A 14,357-nucleotide genomic window follows, 5' to 3' on the forward strand; every position below is an offset into this window, starting at 1 on the left:
TCTCTGTATCATATTCTCCCTCTCTGTGTCATATTCTCCCTCTCTGTGCCATGTTCTCCCTCTCTGTGTCATGTTCTCCCTCTCTGTGTCATGTTCTCCCTCTCTGTGTCATATTTTCTCCCTCTGTGTCATTTGTTTTGTTTTGTTCTGTTTATAGTAAAAATAAAAAATAAATAAAAAAATGTATACAATCTGAAAAAAATAAAGAAAATAAAATGATTTGAAGTTCTAAGTAGGTGGCAGTATAGAAGGCTATTAACATAGGTTACAGGAGTTGTGCGTACAGGAACTGTGTGTGAGCTTGTTGTATTTTGGTTTGGAATTTAGTTTTAATCTGTGAAGTTTTCCCCAAGGATCTGGTTTACCCATACATTTTCACACCCTCTCACTTCTCGAATAATTAACATGAGATCTCTTTAATGCTCTAATTTTGTGCAAACATTGGCTATAATGTTCTTATATGTACAGATTGTGAAAGGCTTCAGTAATTGTTATAATTGTCTTCGGCTTTCACATTTGGATATGATCAAATGTGTTTTGGTAGAGGAATTACTTAGTTTTGTTAGTTAAAAAATCAGACTGGGAATACAGAAGTAAAAATATGATACCAAATAAATACAAGTTGTGGTAGTGAAAGTATGAGTATAAGTATAACTACTTTTTGTTTTGAACTACTAGTTTCCTTTAAGCGTTGAAAGTATTTCACAAAGATGTTAAAGTGTTAAATATAGAGGTTTTGATAAAGATGTGTGCTGATCTTTGGTCAACATATTTTTGTAAGCTTAGTAGTTGAACTTTCTGATTCTGGTTCTGATTCTTTTTTGTTCAAAGCCAACGCTTTGAAATCTTAATATAGCGCATATCACTATGAAAGTGCTCAAAATAACGCCTCAAAATATAAATATAGCCTAATTTGTACTTTTCAATACTGTTAAAAAAGTATGCAATATAAAAAGTACAGATACCTGAACCTGTTCTCTGTGAAAGTAAAAAGTATCGCTATAGAAATTGTAGTACAGATACCGATCTACTCCAACACTCCATGTTTCGGTGCAGTGGCCTCGTGACAGTGTTAGGACAGTGTGTGCGCGGTTATAGGAGAAAAAAGAAAAGATAAATAAAGATAGCTGGGCTGGGCTCGGGGGCGGGGCAGAGGCGGGGCAGAGGCGGAGTTTCTTCGGGGGCGTATCCAATAAAACCAGTGTCCTTTGAGCCGGTCTGCGCCGGGTTTTCAGCACTTCCTTCTTGCAGTCGAAAGACTGTAATCATTCAATTTCATCCCAGGAATATCAGAGAAGAAAATTCATCCAGCCAGTCACGAGTCGACTATGAAGACAATTCTTTTTATAGATCGGTTCATATTTATAACGACGATAACAGCTCGTGATCGGAGGAACTTTTGAATCTCTAGATCGTGTTTATCCCGCGCCCGCCCTCTGCATCGGTGCCCGCGCTAATTAGCTTAGCTCATCATATTCAGAGACAACGGCTACGAGTGGTAAGTGAAGTGTTTAACGTGGGTTAACGTTATGTGTTCCTTACCTGAATCGCTGAATGTACTTCTACAATTTCCACCTTAAAGTGCGAACGATGTGGGAACATATGTATATCAGTTTGCTGACCTAGTTTGATTTAGCATATTGTAGACGGGTTTGTCCGACTTTAGCAGATTGGTTTGGCACATTTACAGTTGGTGTTGGCAGCTCTCACACTACTTATTTTGGCTGGACTTATATCGACTTGTCCTCAAAACATCAGCCCTTTATTCCGTGTGATTCCCAAAACTGAGTCCCGTCGAGCGGGCGACCTCTTTACAAATCCTAGTCCGCAAAAGATTCAATGTTCTTTTTATATAAATAGCTGTGAAACACATTCGATCTTTTTCAGTTTTTATAAAACGCATTACAGATTTGATACTAACACGTAGGTGCGTCATTGACAACCGCGTGCTGTGTATGAATGAGGACATGTGCAGTGTGCGCAGATTCCGTTTTCTTCGAAACTAAATATCACGGTATTGTCATAGTTTACGATATAAACACATTAACAAATAATGTTTCGTGAACACAAAAGAAAAAAGGCGACGGTTTGTTTATTTTTTAACTGTCTGCGTGTGACAACGAGCAAAAAATGGCTTCCTGACAAATTTTGTAGGAACTACGTCTTGCTTCCGGTTTAGCTTACGTGTGTTGTGAGTTGTGACGTAAGCCCATTCACAACGCTTCAGACTCCTTTACTGTGGTCTTCCTTCATGTTCTAATGGAATGTTTTATTTGTTTTCTCTGTTCCAGGATGCTCTCCTGCGTGTCTGCAGTGATAGTTGCACCATGGCTGTCTCCTCTCTCAGCTTGATTACCAAGCTCCAAACAAATGGAAACAGAATAATTAGAATTACAGGATAACATTTACTCTATATTAGTGCAATACAATACACATTCCTAGTTAAGTCTAGAATTGTAATACATTTGCACTGTAACTAAAAGTGGGTATACAGCACTAGAATTATTTATTATTCACTTTACCTCCTTGTGATTTGACCCTCCATTACGTTGTGAAGAAAGTTATAAGTATATAATTATGGATTCCACAACTGTAACTGCGACTGTTTTGATCCTAGCAGCCACTGCTGGAGTAATGACGGACACACCACTGATAGAGTACAAGTGGCTGCTGATCGTTGGCTTTATCATCGCCTTTATCTTAGCATTCTCTGTTGGGGCCAATGATGTAGCGAACTCCTTTGGCACAGCAGTAGGCTCTGGAGTGGTTACATTGCGGCAGGCATGTATTTTGGCTACAGTGTTTGAAACTTTGGGCTCAGTCCTTCTCGGGGCCAAAGTTAGTGAAACGATACGCAAAGGTATTATCGATGTGGGCATGTACAATGGCTCTGAACAAGTGTTGATGGCTGGATCCGTCAGTGCCATGGTTGGTGAGTATTTTCTTTATGAATCTGATCAAAACAGTGTCAAAGTAAAACTCATTGTCAGATTTAACATATGGTAAGTACCAGTCTTTTAATTGAATCATAACTTTGTTCAGGTTCTGCTGTCTGGCAGCTGGCCGCTTCCTTCCTTAAGCTTCCAATATCTGGAACGCACTGCATTGTTGGTGCTACTATTGGCTTCTCATTAGTCGCCAGAGGTCACCATGGTGTCAAATGGTTTGAACTTCTACGAATTGGTAAGTAATAGCAGAATTGATTTTTTTATTTTTTTTTTTATTTTTTTTTAATTATTATTTTAGGTTTTCAATTCCCTATCAAACGAGTATCATGTAATGCAGTGTGACCAGTATAGCAATACATTAACTTTTCCAGAAGTGTTGTTTATTGCTGAAAACAAGGACTATATCTATTTACATTGTTTTTGCAGTGGCTTCTTGGTTCCTGAGCCCTCTTCTTTCTGGTATTGCTTCTGGAATTGTTTTTTACTTGATACGCATGTTCATACTTAAGAAGGTAAGTTGTTTTTGAAGACTCAATTGTAATTTTATTTTACAATCCAAATGCATTAATAGCTTTGTTTTTCTTTTGTAGAAAAACCCTGTTCCAAATGGTTTAAAGGCTTTGCCTGTTTTCTATGCCATAACGATTGGCATTAACCTGTTCTCCATCATGTACACTGGAGCGCCGGGTGAGTATCATTGTCAGTCTTTTAGCGCTGCATGCCTGCCCACAGCCACCGGTCTGAATGAACCGCTCCCTCAGACAGCTGGATTTACCCACAGACTGCACCAGACGATGTTTACTGTTTTCAGGGTTTTGAACATGTTTTTAGGACTGGCTTGTGGTTGTATGTGGGTCATAACTGGAATAAGAGTTTAGCACGGGGCACAATGGGCAGATGGAAATATGATTTCACTTTTTTTCTTTGCCACACTGAGCTTGCAGAAGGAAAAGACGAGTATAGAGGGTGTTGGTCATACATTTCTGCACAGTAAAAGTAACCTTGTGGCTTTTTACGTAATCCATATATTAAACAAGCAACTTTGCTCCTTTTGTTTTCTTCTCTCTACAGGGCCTAACAGTTCCAAGATCTTAACTGGCCTGGGCCTATAAATGGTGGCTACAGGCCAGAGTATGACCACTGATGTGTATGTGCACGCTTGTGTCATCACAATCAGAGTGAAGATGTCATTTCGCCATAGTCCTGCGTAATCGGCAACATAGTTGTCCTCTACTAATATCGTGGAAAGCTGTGGCCCTACAACTCAGTCACAGATCAGCGTAATACAGTTTGGGTGTTACCTTCTTAAACTGACTGTTTATTGCTTGGTAATGGGGCCTTTCTGTGCTCCTTTTTACATGTTGGTTTGGTGATAGGACTAGCTGTTTGAAACACCTTCCCATTGCCTGTGCGAAAGGGAATGATCTTCCGTTGCGTCACAAAACAAACACAAGTTTGTCACTCCGTAGTCTCATGTTGCAGCGTGACTCTGGAGAGCACAGCATGGACTCTGCCCTGAAGCAAAAAGGACCTCCATCAAGAGGCTTATCTTTCAACCTCGTCTTTATCTTATTGTTGTTTTTATTGAAGGTCACCACATTAGGAGAGTTGTAGGAGATTGTAGCTGGGCTTTTTGTGTTGTGATCACACTGCTGACTCACAACCTCTGTGACAAAGATGGCTGCCTCCCCTGGGAAATGCAAATATTTTGAAGCATGCTGCATTACATCTATCTACTGCACCAGCCTTACTGCAGTCTTGGCACACGCTAGACCCTTTAGCCGCTGCAGTCTACCTCTGCTAAGACTCCCTTTTTCCTCTTCTTTGATTATGAAACGCTTTCTGCATCATTTTCATAGTGAAGACTGTCCAGTTTAAAATCTTCATCTCACCTTTCCGTCAGTTTTTATTTTATAATTTTCATTCATGTACATTCTGTCTAAGGGGTAGCACGTTCCCCCCCCTAAATGATATATTCCCTGTCTTGCTGTCACAGTGCTTGGATTTAACGAAGTTCCTTGGTGGGGCACTCTCCTCATCTGTTTGGGCTGTTCATTGCTAGTTGCCCTTATCGTGTGGTTTGTTGTTTGCCCTTGCCTCAAGAAGAAGATTGAAAGTAAGTCCCATGCTTTGGTAGCTGACGCAATGACTCAACATATGCCAAGAGACACTGTTCATTCAAATTGATCTGTAAAGTGGCCTCGAGTAATCTGACACAAATTAACTTTTAAACTGATGTCATAATGCAGGGTGAACCACATAACTGTCAGAATATTGTGAAGACACACTTATACAGTGAATGCTTAAAATGCATGTAATGACAAAGGTCTTCCTATCCGTCAGATTACATTGAGATTCTGTAAACCGATGTTGGCTTGAGAACTCTTCAAGTTAAGTGTAGTGCTATTGTAGGGAGCTTTTATATAATTGCTAGTAACAATAACAGTCTGATTTTCTTGACTGTAAATATTCATTGTAACCCCATGCAAGTCTGAAGTTGTTCTGTTAAGTTATCTTGTGTCTAAAACACACAATCTCATAATTTACCAGATTTTGTGAAAACACCAAATTTGAACTGATTTGTTTTAATCTGGAATAGTTAACATTTCAAGTATGATCATGCAATGCCTCATCTACTCTGGTTCTGGTTATCAACAGAAATGTGACTGTTTTTTGACATGATCGTAGCTGTTCTCACCTCCGTCCCTTCCCTACCAGGAGATATCAAGTCCTCTAGCCCCTCTGAGAGTCCCCTGATGGAGAAAAGGGAGCTCGGAGAAGGCCACTGTCCAATACTGAAGCAGTCCAAGGAACTGTCAACACCTCCTGCCTCTCCTGCAAATCAGGATCCCGCAGATCAGGCCCCCGCCGCCCCGGAGGAGCACAGGGTGGCATTTGATATGGGAGCATCTGGTGATGCAGACAGTAATAAGGAACGCAGAGTGGCATTTAACATTGGAGAGGCCGATGACCCTGAGGACAGCAATGAATGTAGTGGTAAGTAAAGTTATTATAACACTTTCAGTTGGGTGCGATGATAGTTTATTAGGCTTAGCATGTGTTTTAAACTACTTTGAGTAGGTTAAAAAGTTGAAAACATGCCAATTTGACTCTTTCGCCAGTTCCCAAAGAAGTTCAGTCAAACAACCAGATTAACGACTCGCTCAGCAATGGTTCCACAAATGTTTCCAACCACGCGCAGTTCAATAACAGGCCAGCGCAGATCCCTAGCAATGGCTACTCCCAGTACCACACAGTCCACAAAGACTCCGGCCTCTACAAAGACCTGCTGCACAAGCTTCATTTGGCCAAAGTTGGAGACTGCATGGGTGAAGGAGGCGAAAGGCCAATCAGACGCAACAACAGCTACACTTCGTACACCATGGCCATCATCGGGCTGCATGGCGACTTCAAGCACAGGGAGGGGGACTTCCGTGCTAGTGAGTCTGGAGATAAAGGCGCAGGGTCTGGTGGTCAAGAAGGAAGGAAACGCATTCGTATGGATAGTTACACCAGTTACTGCAATGCTGTGGCTGAGCACACACCCACAGAAAGCCTTGGAGAGGGAGATGTGGTGCTGGATGTGGGAAAGGAGGACGCCGTCAGCACTCTGAGCTCTCTGGGCGACGATGGGCCCGAGGCAGACAAACCAGAAGTCTCTGTACTTTTTCAGTTTCTTCAAATCCTCACGGCCTGCTTTGGTTCCTTTGCTCATGGTGGTAATGATGTAAGGTAAGAAAAGTCATCCCTTTTGATAGAGCGGATTGGCCTCAAATGCGCTGTTCTCAATAAATGCCATATTTTGCAGTAATGCCATTGGCCCCTTGGTGGCTTTGTGGCTTGTCTACACAACAAGCAGTGTGAGTTCAACTAACCCCACCCCCATCTGGCTGCTGTTGTATGGAGGAGTGGGAATCTGCGCTGGTCTTTGGGTTTGGGGTCGCAGAGTCATACAGACTATGGGCAAGGACCTGACCCCCATCACTCCCTCAAGGTAGAGCCCTGTTTAGAAAGCTTCAACTTATTAAAGTAAACGTCTTTATGCTGAAGTTATTTTCTTTGCAGTGGTTTCAGCATTGAATTGGCTTCGGCTCTGACTGTTGTTGTTGCATCGAATATTGGTTTGCCAGTTTCCACAACACACTGCAAGGTAACTTCACTGGATTAGAAGCCACAGAGTACATGTTAACTGATGTTTTAATACGAGCAAAAGCTCAATTTAGGATGATCCAGATAAAAAATGATAAAACATAAGTGATGATTGAGATACTGGACTAACTTAAACCATTGCCTTTTGTTTCCTAATCCTAATGAGAAAACTGCCGTTTCAGGTGGGCTCTGTGGTTGCTGTTGGATGGCTCCGCTCACAGAAAGCTGTTGATTGGCGCTTGTTTAGGAACATCTTCTTAGCTTGGTTTGTCACGGTGCCCATTTCTGGCCTCATCAGTGCTGCCATCATGGCAATCTTCATCTACAGCCCCATTCTCTCATAGTTTGCAGTCAATTATCCGGTACAGATTGCCAATTCCACATATGCATATCGGAACTACAACAAACCCCAAGCAGTAGAGATGATTTCTCCGATGAGGTCCAGTGAGGGTGAATCAGGAGGCCATAATGTACCACTTACCTTGAGCCAATAACTATGAATAACAAGTCAACAAGTCCCGTATTGGCCTGTGGTTCTTGGCTACACCATCTTTGACCTAGAAGTTGCTGCTTTCATGTGGACATTCACCTCCCAGGGAGGATTGAGTTTTTTTTAACATTTCATATTTCAGAATTTTGATCTCTTTTATTTTATTTAATTTTGCAATTGTGTACATTTAGCTATGCTTTGTTTAAAATGTGTTTTCAACTTTCAAAACATTCAATGTTTGCTGGTTTAAGTCACTCTTGTTAACATACTGTTCTGTAAATGTTGAGCAGTAGCTTCAGTTAGTGTGTGTGTGTGTGTGTGTGTGTGTGTGTGTGTGTGTGTGTGTGTGTGTGTGTGTGTGTGTGTGTGTGTGTGTGTGTGTGTGTGTGTGTGTGTGTGTGTGTGTGTGTGTGTGTGTGTGTGTGTGTGTGTGTGTGTGTGTGTGTGTGTGTGTGTGTGTGTGTGTGTGTGTGTGTGTGTGTGTGTGTGTGTGTGTGTGTGTGTGTGTGTGTGTGTGTGTGTGTGTGTGTGTGTGTGTGTGTGTGTGTGTGTGTGTGTGTGTGTGTGTGTGTGTGTGTGTGTGTGTGTGTGTGTGTGTGTGTGTGTGTGTGTGTGTGTGTGTGTGTGTGTGTGTGTGTGTGTGTGTGTGTGTGTGTGTGTGTGTGTGTGTGTGTGTGTGTGTGTGTGTGTGTGTGTGTGTGTGTGTGTGTGTGTGTGTGTGTGTGTGTGTGTGTGTGTGTGTGTGTGTGTGTGTGTGTGTGTGTGTGTGTGTGTGTGTGTGTGTGTGTGTGTGTGTGTGTGTGTGTGTGTGTGTGTGTGTGTGTGTGTGTGTGTGTGTGTGTGTGTGTGTGTGTGTGTGTGTGTGTGTGTGTGTGTGTGTGTGTGTGTGTGTGTGTGTGTGTGTGTGTGTGTGTGTGTGTGTGTGTGTGTGTGTGTGTGTGTGTGTGTGTCCAGAATGAATCCCGTTAACTGTTACCGTTTCTTGGGGTCGCGGGTGACTGAAGCCTATACTGGTGACATCGTACACCCTGTACGCTCGTCGCAGGGTTAACGGATATCAGCAGCAGATGTATCTTTGTTGGAAGAATTTAATCATAAAAACAAATGCTACAACATTACCTGTCAGTATGTAATATTCACCTCCATCTCATTGTTTCAGATGTACAAACGCTGTAAATGACTTCAGTTACTGAGACGTAAGAAATGTAAAAGCAGAATGTCTTGTTTTCAATAAGACCTTGCATTACCTGCTAAAACTTGATCGCATCATTGATGGTTAAATGCTTTGGACCTGCCCATGTCTTGTTCATTTCTGCTTGGACTGAATGTTCAGTGCAGTTTTCTAGGAAATGCATCTGCCTAGAAGTTTGGTTTGCTCTTGCTTAGACCTTTTGAAAACCACTGCTTGTAACATTTGTTGGGATCTAAGTGGATGGATTGAACAAATTTGTATTTAAGAAACGTGTGCTACTTTGGCAGTAGTGCTAAATGCATTTTAACCTATAGATGCTGTAGAGGCCTTAATTGTTTTAATTTCCCTTTAGGTACCAAAGAAGTTTTTTTTTAATGCACATAAAATAAAAGTAAATGATGTGAGGAAAAAAAATAAAACATTGTAAAATCTATCCGTTTGTCTGTATTGTATTCATTAATCAGGATTAGAAATGGTCAGACCCTTTCAACATTATAATTCATGGCCAAACTTAAACGTGGCAACACTAACTCCTACTTTTGCATCAACTAAATATAACATTCATAGATTCCAACAGACTCATGTTTGTTCCTGCTCAGTCAAAACATGGGTTGAGCCATCCTTGTTTTTTCCAGTGGGAGCGGTTGATGTAACGTAGGCTTTGTCAAACCAGACATAAACAAAAGAGATCACATGATACAAAATAAGTGGAATAGTTCCTCTTTATTGACGATGATCTCAGTAAGACCCGGTGTGGTGGGCGTGCGTTGTTTTTTCACTCCTGTTCATCTATGACGCAAGAACAGACAGAGGATTCCTTTATGCCAGCTTTGTGCCACAGACAGTCCGGTCTAGTATTTTTCCAGGCCTTTCAGGAGGACTATAATGTATGAATTGCGTCTGCGGTTTATAGCCCACTCGGGTGAGTCACGAGAGTGCAGGTAATGATGAAAGACAGACGCCTTTGTGTTAAACAGGGCGAGTGTGCTCATCAACAGACTCACTTTTACAACGGAAGCGGCCCCTTTTACGAGCAGTGGTGGAAAAAGAATGTTTAGTAACAGGGCAGATGACAGAAGCAAAAATGCAATTAAATATATAAAGGCATATACAAAAATCAATTTAAGTATTGAAGTACTAATGAGTAAAACATTTCAGGCAGATTTTGAGAATTGTTAAAGCGTTAAAAGTGGTTCAATTAAGATTTGAGAAACAAATAAAAAGTAAAATGTACTAAAGTAAAGCACAGATACCTAAACACTGACTTTTACTTTCCACCTCTAAACTCTAAACCTTGGAAAAGAATCATTGTCCAGCCAGTACACTGGATATTCTTGCTCCATGACATTTTGTAATTCTATATCCCACACAATGAATTGATCAGAGCTTGCCTTGGGACAGGGCAGCGCATCCTTTTTCTCAGGAAATAACCAATAGCAGATGATACAGTATTAATCAAGCGCAAAAGCACCCGGGGAATAGAGAATGGCCTGGATTTCTGTCCCAGATCCGTCCGCACACCAGAGAATGGGACTCAAATAAACAAGTGTACCGTGTTTTTTTAGGTCAAACTCTGGATTTAATAACTGCTTTCATTCCAATTTGCCCTGCAACTGTTATGGCTGCATCTGTGAACAACAACACAGGAAGATAAATCTGAGGCTGGACTGAAATACACGCCTCAGTTGAGAACGTGTGGCTGTAAAAGCTACTCCTGCCCGTTAAAGCTTAACTACCACAGACTGGCTGTGACTGCTTTTGTTTGTCTCAATCCAGGGACATTGCAAAACCAGCAATTTGACTTTCGCTGCACCTCTCAAAACAGTTCCCCACCACATCTCGCCTGGGCAGGTATACCGCGTCTGACCGGGCCACAAAAATGTTAATGACCGTCCCCGGCCCACACGTCTGCCGTCTGCCTCATCAGCTCGTACACAACTCAATTCTGACCCGGGTAAAACAGTCCAAGATGTTACCTCGCTCTTTTGATGAGTCTTGAGCCGCCGCCTCTTCTGCAAAAAACACAAAAACATCCACATTAAATGACTGCAAAAGAAAAACATGGATATTTGACTCTGTTTTGTGGATCCTACAGTACCTGAACTACTTTTTGCAGACTCTGTCACTGCCTCGCTGTGTGCTAGGAAAACAATTGTCATTTATATTGTTTTAGATTGTATAGACATACATCTGAATACAAAATATAACCCTAATCCACCCAAAAAGTTAAAGTGCCCCTGACAGGTTGGATGACTCACTGAACTGAAATGCAGTTAAGATTTATATATTTTAAATGTTGCTAAAATTATAAAAAATGTCATCCCACAATAGCTATTTACAAGGTTTATAATTAAATTTCCTGTTTGTAATTGATGACATCACACTAGGAAATTACCCAGCTCTGTCTGTCTGTCTGATAAGATGACAAAATTTACAAATTTTTACTTGAATGACTGGCTTCCACCAGAGTATTCAGCCACTTTGATGTGTGTAAGCCAGTTTCTCCATGGAAACCTCCAAATACTTGTGTAATGCACTTTTTAGAGCCAAGGTCAGATTGTCCAGGGCTTCATTTAATGTTTAACTTTCTGATTTTAGCGCGGCACCTCGTGTCATTCGACAGATCGTCGAAGAATGACCAGTTTTGGGGTCAACACGCTCTAACCTTCGGCCTCCTCTGATGACCTGGATTGAGTTTCTATGGAAAAAAAAGAAAAGAAAATCAATCACCACATTCAATACACTAACAGTACACGACTGCCACCACCCGTCTGTCCCGTTAGACAGAAGCACGGCTTGTCTTACCGTCCCGGGTCGCCGCAGCCTCGGAGTTCCCATCTCCTCCTGCAGCGGGAGGAGGATTTCAAAGTTATGCAACAGCCTGAGCTTAAGCCGATCACATGCTGCATGTTACACACCTGTGTTGACACCCGCCGGCCCCTGGGGCCCCTCTACTGTTACATTTTACACAAACATGACAGTTAACACCGCATAAAACACCAGCCAACAGGTCACTGGAAACTTACCACATCCATCTTTAACGGCCTCTGAAAAAGACCATGAGAAATGTCTTCAGAACTCACCCGATGATGTAGGATTAGGTCAATCTTAAAAGAGTTTACCCAGGTAGCGATCATCTTCACCGTCGTCCACCGTCACTTCAAAAGAAAACATGTTGATATTGTAAGTTACAGCATTTTGATTTGTTGTTTGTTTGTTTGTGGATTTTGTTCACTGACAAAAAACTGATTCTAATGTAGGAACTTGCAACACAAAACAAAGGAGAATAACTAAGAACAGAAACACGCATGCAAAAATAATAGAGATGAGATTGATTTAGTAAAGATAAAACTTATCCAAACGCACCATTGACAATAATTACATCTTCTTTTTGAGCCGCTTCAAACTGCACCGGCTCTAAGACAAACGGACAGAAACATTAAAGACAAATGACATAAACAATCATAATGATGTAAAGGGCCTATGACAGGTTGGACGACTCATTGAACTAAAAGGCAGTTACGAAAAATCAATATTAAATTTGGCTAATTAGAATGAGAGACATTCAGAGGCAGCGGTGTAGGTTCATGGTCATTAATCATAGTTACAGGAGAATAATTTGAGCCGTTTCAACACCACAAGATACGTACTGTTCTTTTGATCATCTGAGTCTTCCTTTTGAGCAGCTTCGAACTCTTCCTGATCTAAACGCACAAAGTACAACAATTGTGAGTTTTTATTACCGGTATATGGTTTTAATAATAATAATAATAATAATAATAATAATAATAATAATAATGTCACGTTATCAAACAACATCTCTCAAGACTTTTACAGCGATCTATAACCAAGCTGTCACAAAATAACATTCATAATAATCAGTAGAATAATAATCAATAATAGTCAGAGTTTAAGCCTTCATTTACTCATTTACATCACAAATCCTTTCATAGAAGCTCGGGTGACTTATTTAATAGTCTATACTGTCTTGGATGATCCCGGTTTTTATAATTCCCGTACAGATTATTTATGAATCTCTGTTAAATGTGCTCAATATCCTGGTTAAAAGCAAATTGCACTTTAAGGGGAAAGGCAATGAACATCACTCTCTAGTGTTCAACTCGAGTAATGCACAGAGACTTACCTATTTTCAGGAGCTCCGTGAGGCTGTCTGCAAAAAGAACCAAAACAATAATAACAATAGTACATTTTTGTGCTCTGTATACAGGCAGACGAAGGAAGTAATCAGTTACATATACACAAGTAACTTTTTAAGATTCAGCATTTTGCTCAAAGTAGTTTTCAGACACTCTACGTTTAGGTTTAGTACTAAAATATTTTACAGTGTAACATTACTTGGTGGCAAGAGTACTGAATATTTGTACTGAAGTAAAAGTGCAGTTACATGACTGAAAATGTACTCAATGACAAGTACTGCAGCCAAATCTGTACTTAAGTAAAACTAAAAAAAAGGACACAAGAAAAAAATACTCAGAGAACTAGTTACTACTCTTACTTAAAAAAAATACTTTAAACAAACAATTTGAAGCAGAATTTAGTTGCTTTAGACAGAGGTGAGACAGCTGTACAGGGACAATTCAACTTATAATTACAATCACGTGGCTAAAACTATGCACAATTACAGTCACACGTACATGTTTGAAAATCAACTCAAAAAGGACAATTACTCAAAATCAAATCGACTCAATTACAGTAATGTGAGTATTTGTAAAAGTTATGCTAATTTTCCCATCTTGAGCAAGTCTGTGTGATAAAATCTGTATAATAATATGTAAACTGTTTAATTATTTGCATATTTCTTGCACCTCTCCTTCAGATATGATTTAGTATTCCTGATCTTTGTGATTTATTTCAGTATATTTCATGTTTTGTGCGTACATCAAAAAGGGCAGAGACTTTGACCTTCACCTTTAATATTATTCTGAAGTAACAGTACTCTTACTTTGACTCTTACTTCAGTGCAACAGTTTCCACCACTGTGTACAAGGTTTAAATAGCAGAGCTCAATCACTTTGCCAATTAGTTGTGTGCGGACTGATTATAACACTGATTATTCTTACCATACGGAGCGACTTTCTCCACTTTCTCTGACCCCTCCAGAGACACAGACAGGGCTAAAACACAGAAACAATCCAGGCATGATCAGTTTCTCTCTCAGCATCCCTGCTCTGGTCCCAACAGCTATAAAATAAACAATCAAGTCATCTTACCACAGTGAAACGCTGCCACGGAGAGGACCACAGCAGCTGCCAGGCGTCTCATCTCGTCTCTTGGGCTCGAATACTGGGAAATAAATGCAGTTTGTGTCAATGCGGAGGAGTTTGTTTTGGTGAGCGGGGCAGCCCCTTATATTTTCAGCTGCATCACATGTCTGGTGTTGACAGACGGCTGTGGTACCAGTGTCCCCCCGATCCCTCCGACCTGCGAGCGGCACGGCACAGACACGTCCTTATTCAGCCGCAAAATAACACCCATTGTTTGGACGCTCGGTCACACGGGCCTTCATTTAGGACGATTCCGTGTCTCTTTGGGGGGGGAAAAAGAGAAAGGACTTCAA

The 14,357-nt window shown here is 40.9% G+C and overlaps 1 protein-coding gene and 1 long non-coding RNA gene across 3 annotated transcripts; one reads left to right on the forward strand and one right to left on the reverse strand.

The window, feature by feature from the left end:
- Positions 1-1,352: 1,352 nt before the first annotated feature.
- Positions 1,353-9,175, forward strand: slc20a1b (solute carrier family 20 member 1b). 2 transcript variants are annotated; one of them, XR_011928157.1, is made up of 12 exons: positions 1,353-1,498; positions 2,292-2,932; positions 3,043-3,183; positions 3,375-3,460; positions 3,539-3,635; positions 4,945-5,064; positions 5,667-5,945; positions 6,071-6,680; positions 6,757-6,942; positions 7,014-7,098; positions 7,280-7,915; positions 8,542-9,175. XR_011928157.1 is itself a non-coding variant. In XM_072455375.1 (11 exons), the coding sequence occupies exons 2-11, from the start codon at positions 2,578-2,580 to the stop codon at positions 7,439-7,441; spliced, it is 2,121 nt and encodes a 706-aa protein (XP_072311476.1). In that variant the 5' UTR covers positions 1,353-1,498; positions 2,292-2,577; the 3' UTR covers positions 7,442-7,919. The 2 variants fall into 2 exon arrangements, 1 of the variants encoding a protein (XP_072311476.1); XM_072455375.1 differs by lacking the exon at positions 8,542-9,175 and having other exon boundaries at positions 7,280-7,919.
- A 308-nt stretch (positions 9,176-9,483) lies between these two features.
- Positions 9,484-13,052, reverse strand: LOC140368381 (uncharacterized). Its single transcript, XR_011928158.1, has 11 exons — positions 12,924-13,052; positions 12,430-12,483; positions 12,146-12,196; positions 11,902-11,937; positions 11,806-11,826; positions 11,698-11,733; positions 11,585-11,623; positions 11,445-11,477; positions 10,878-10,919; positions 10,756-10,791; positions 9,484-9,568 (listed from the first exon to the last, which is right to left on the reverse strand). It is a non-coding gene; the product is annotated as an uncharacterized lncRNA (long non-coding RNA).
- Between the last annotated feature and the right edge of the window lie 1,305 nt (positions 13,053-14,357).

This window comes from Eucyclogobius newberryi, unplaced genomic scaffold (assembly GCF_026437365.1).
Source record: "Eucyclogobius newberryi isolate DKJ021-1_F unplaced genomic scaffold, fEucNew1.0.hap1 SCAF_2, whole genome shotgun sequence".
NCBI lineage: Eukaryota > Metazoa > Chordata > Actinopteri > Gobiiformes > Gobiidae > Eucyclogobius > Eucyclogobius newberryi.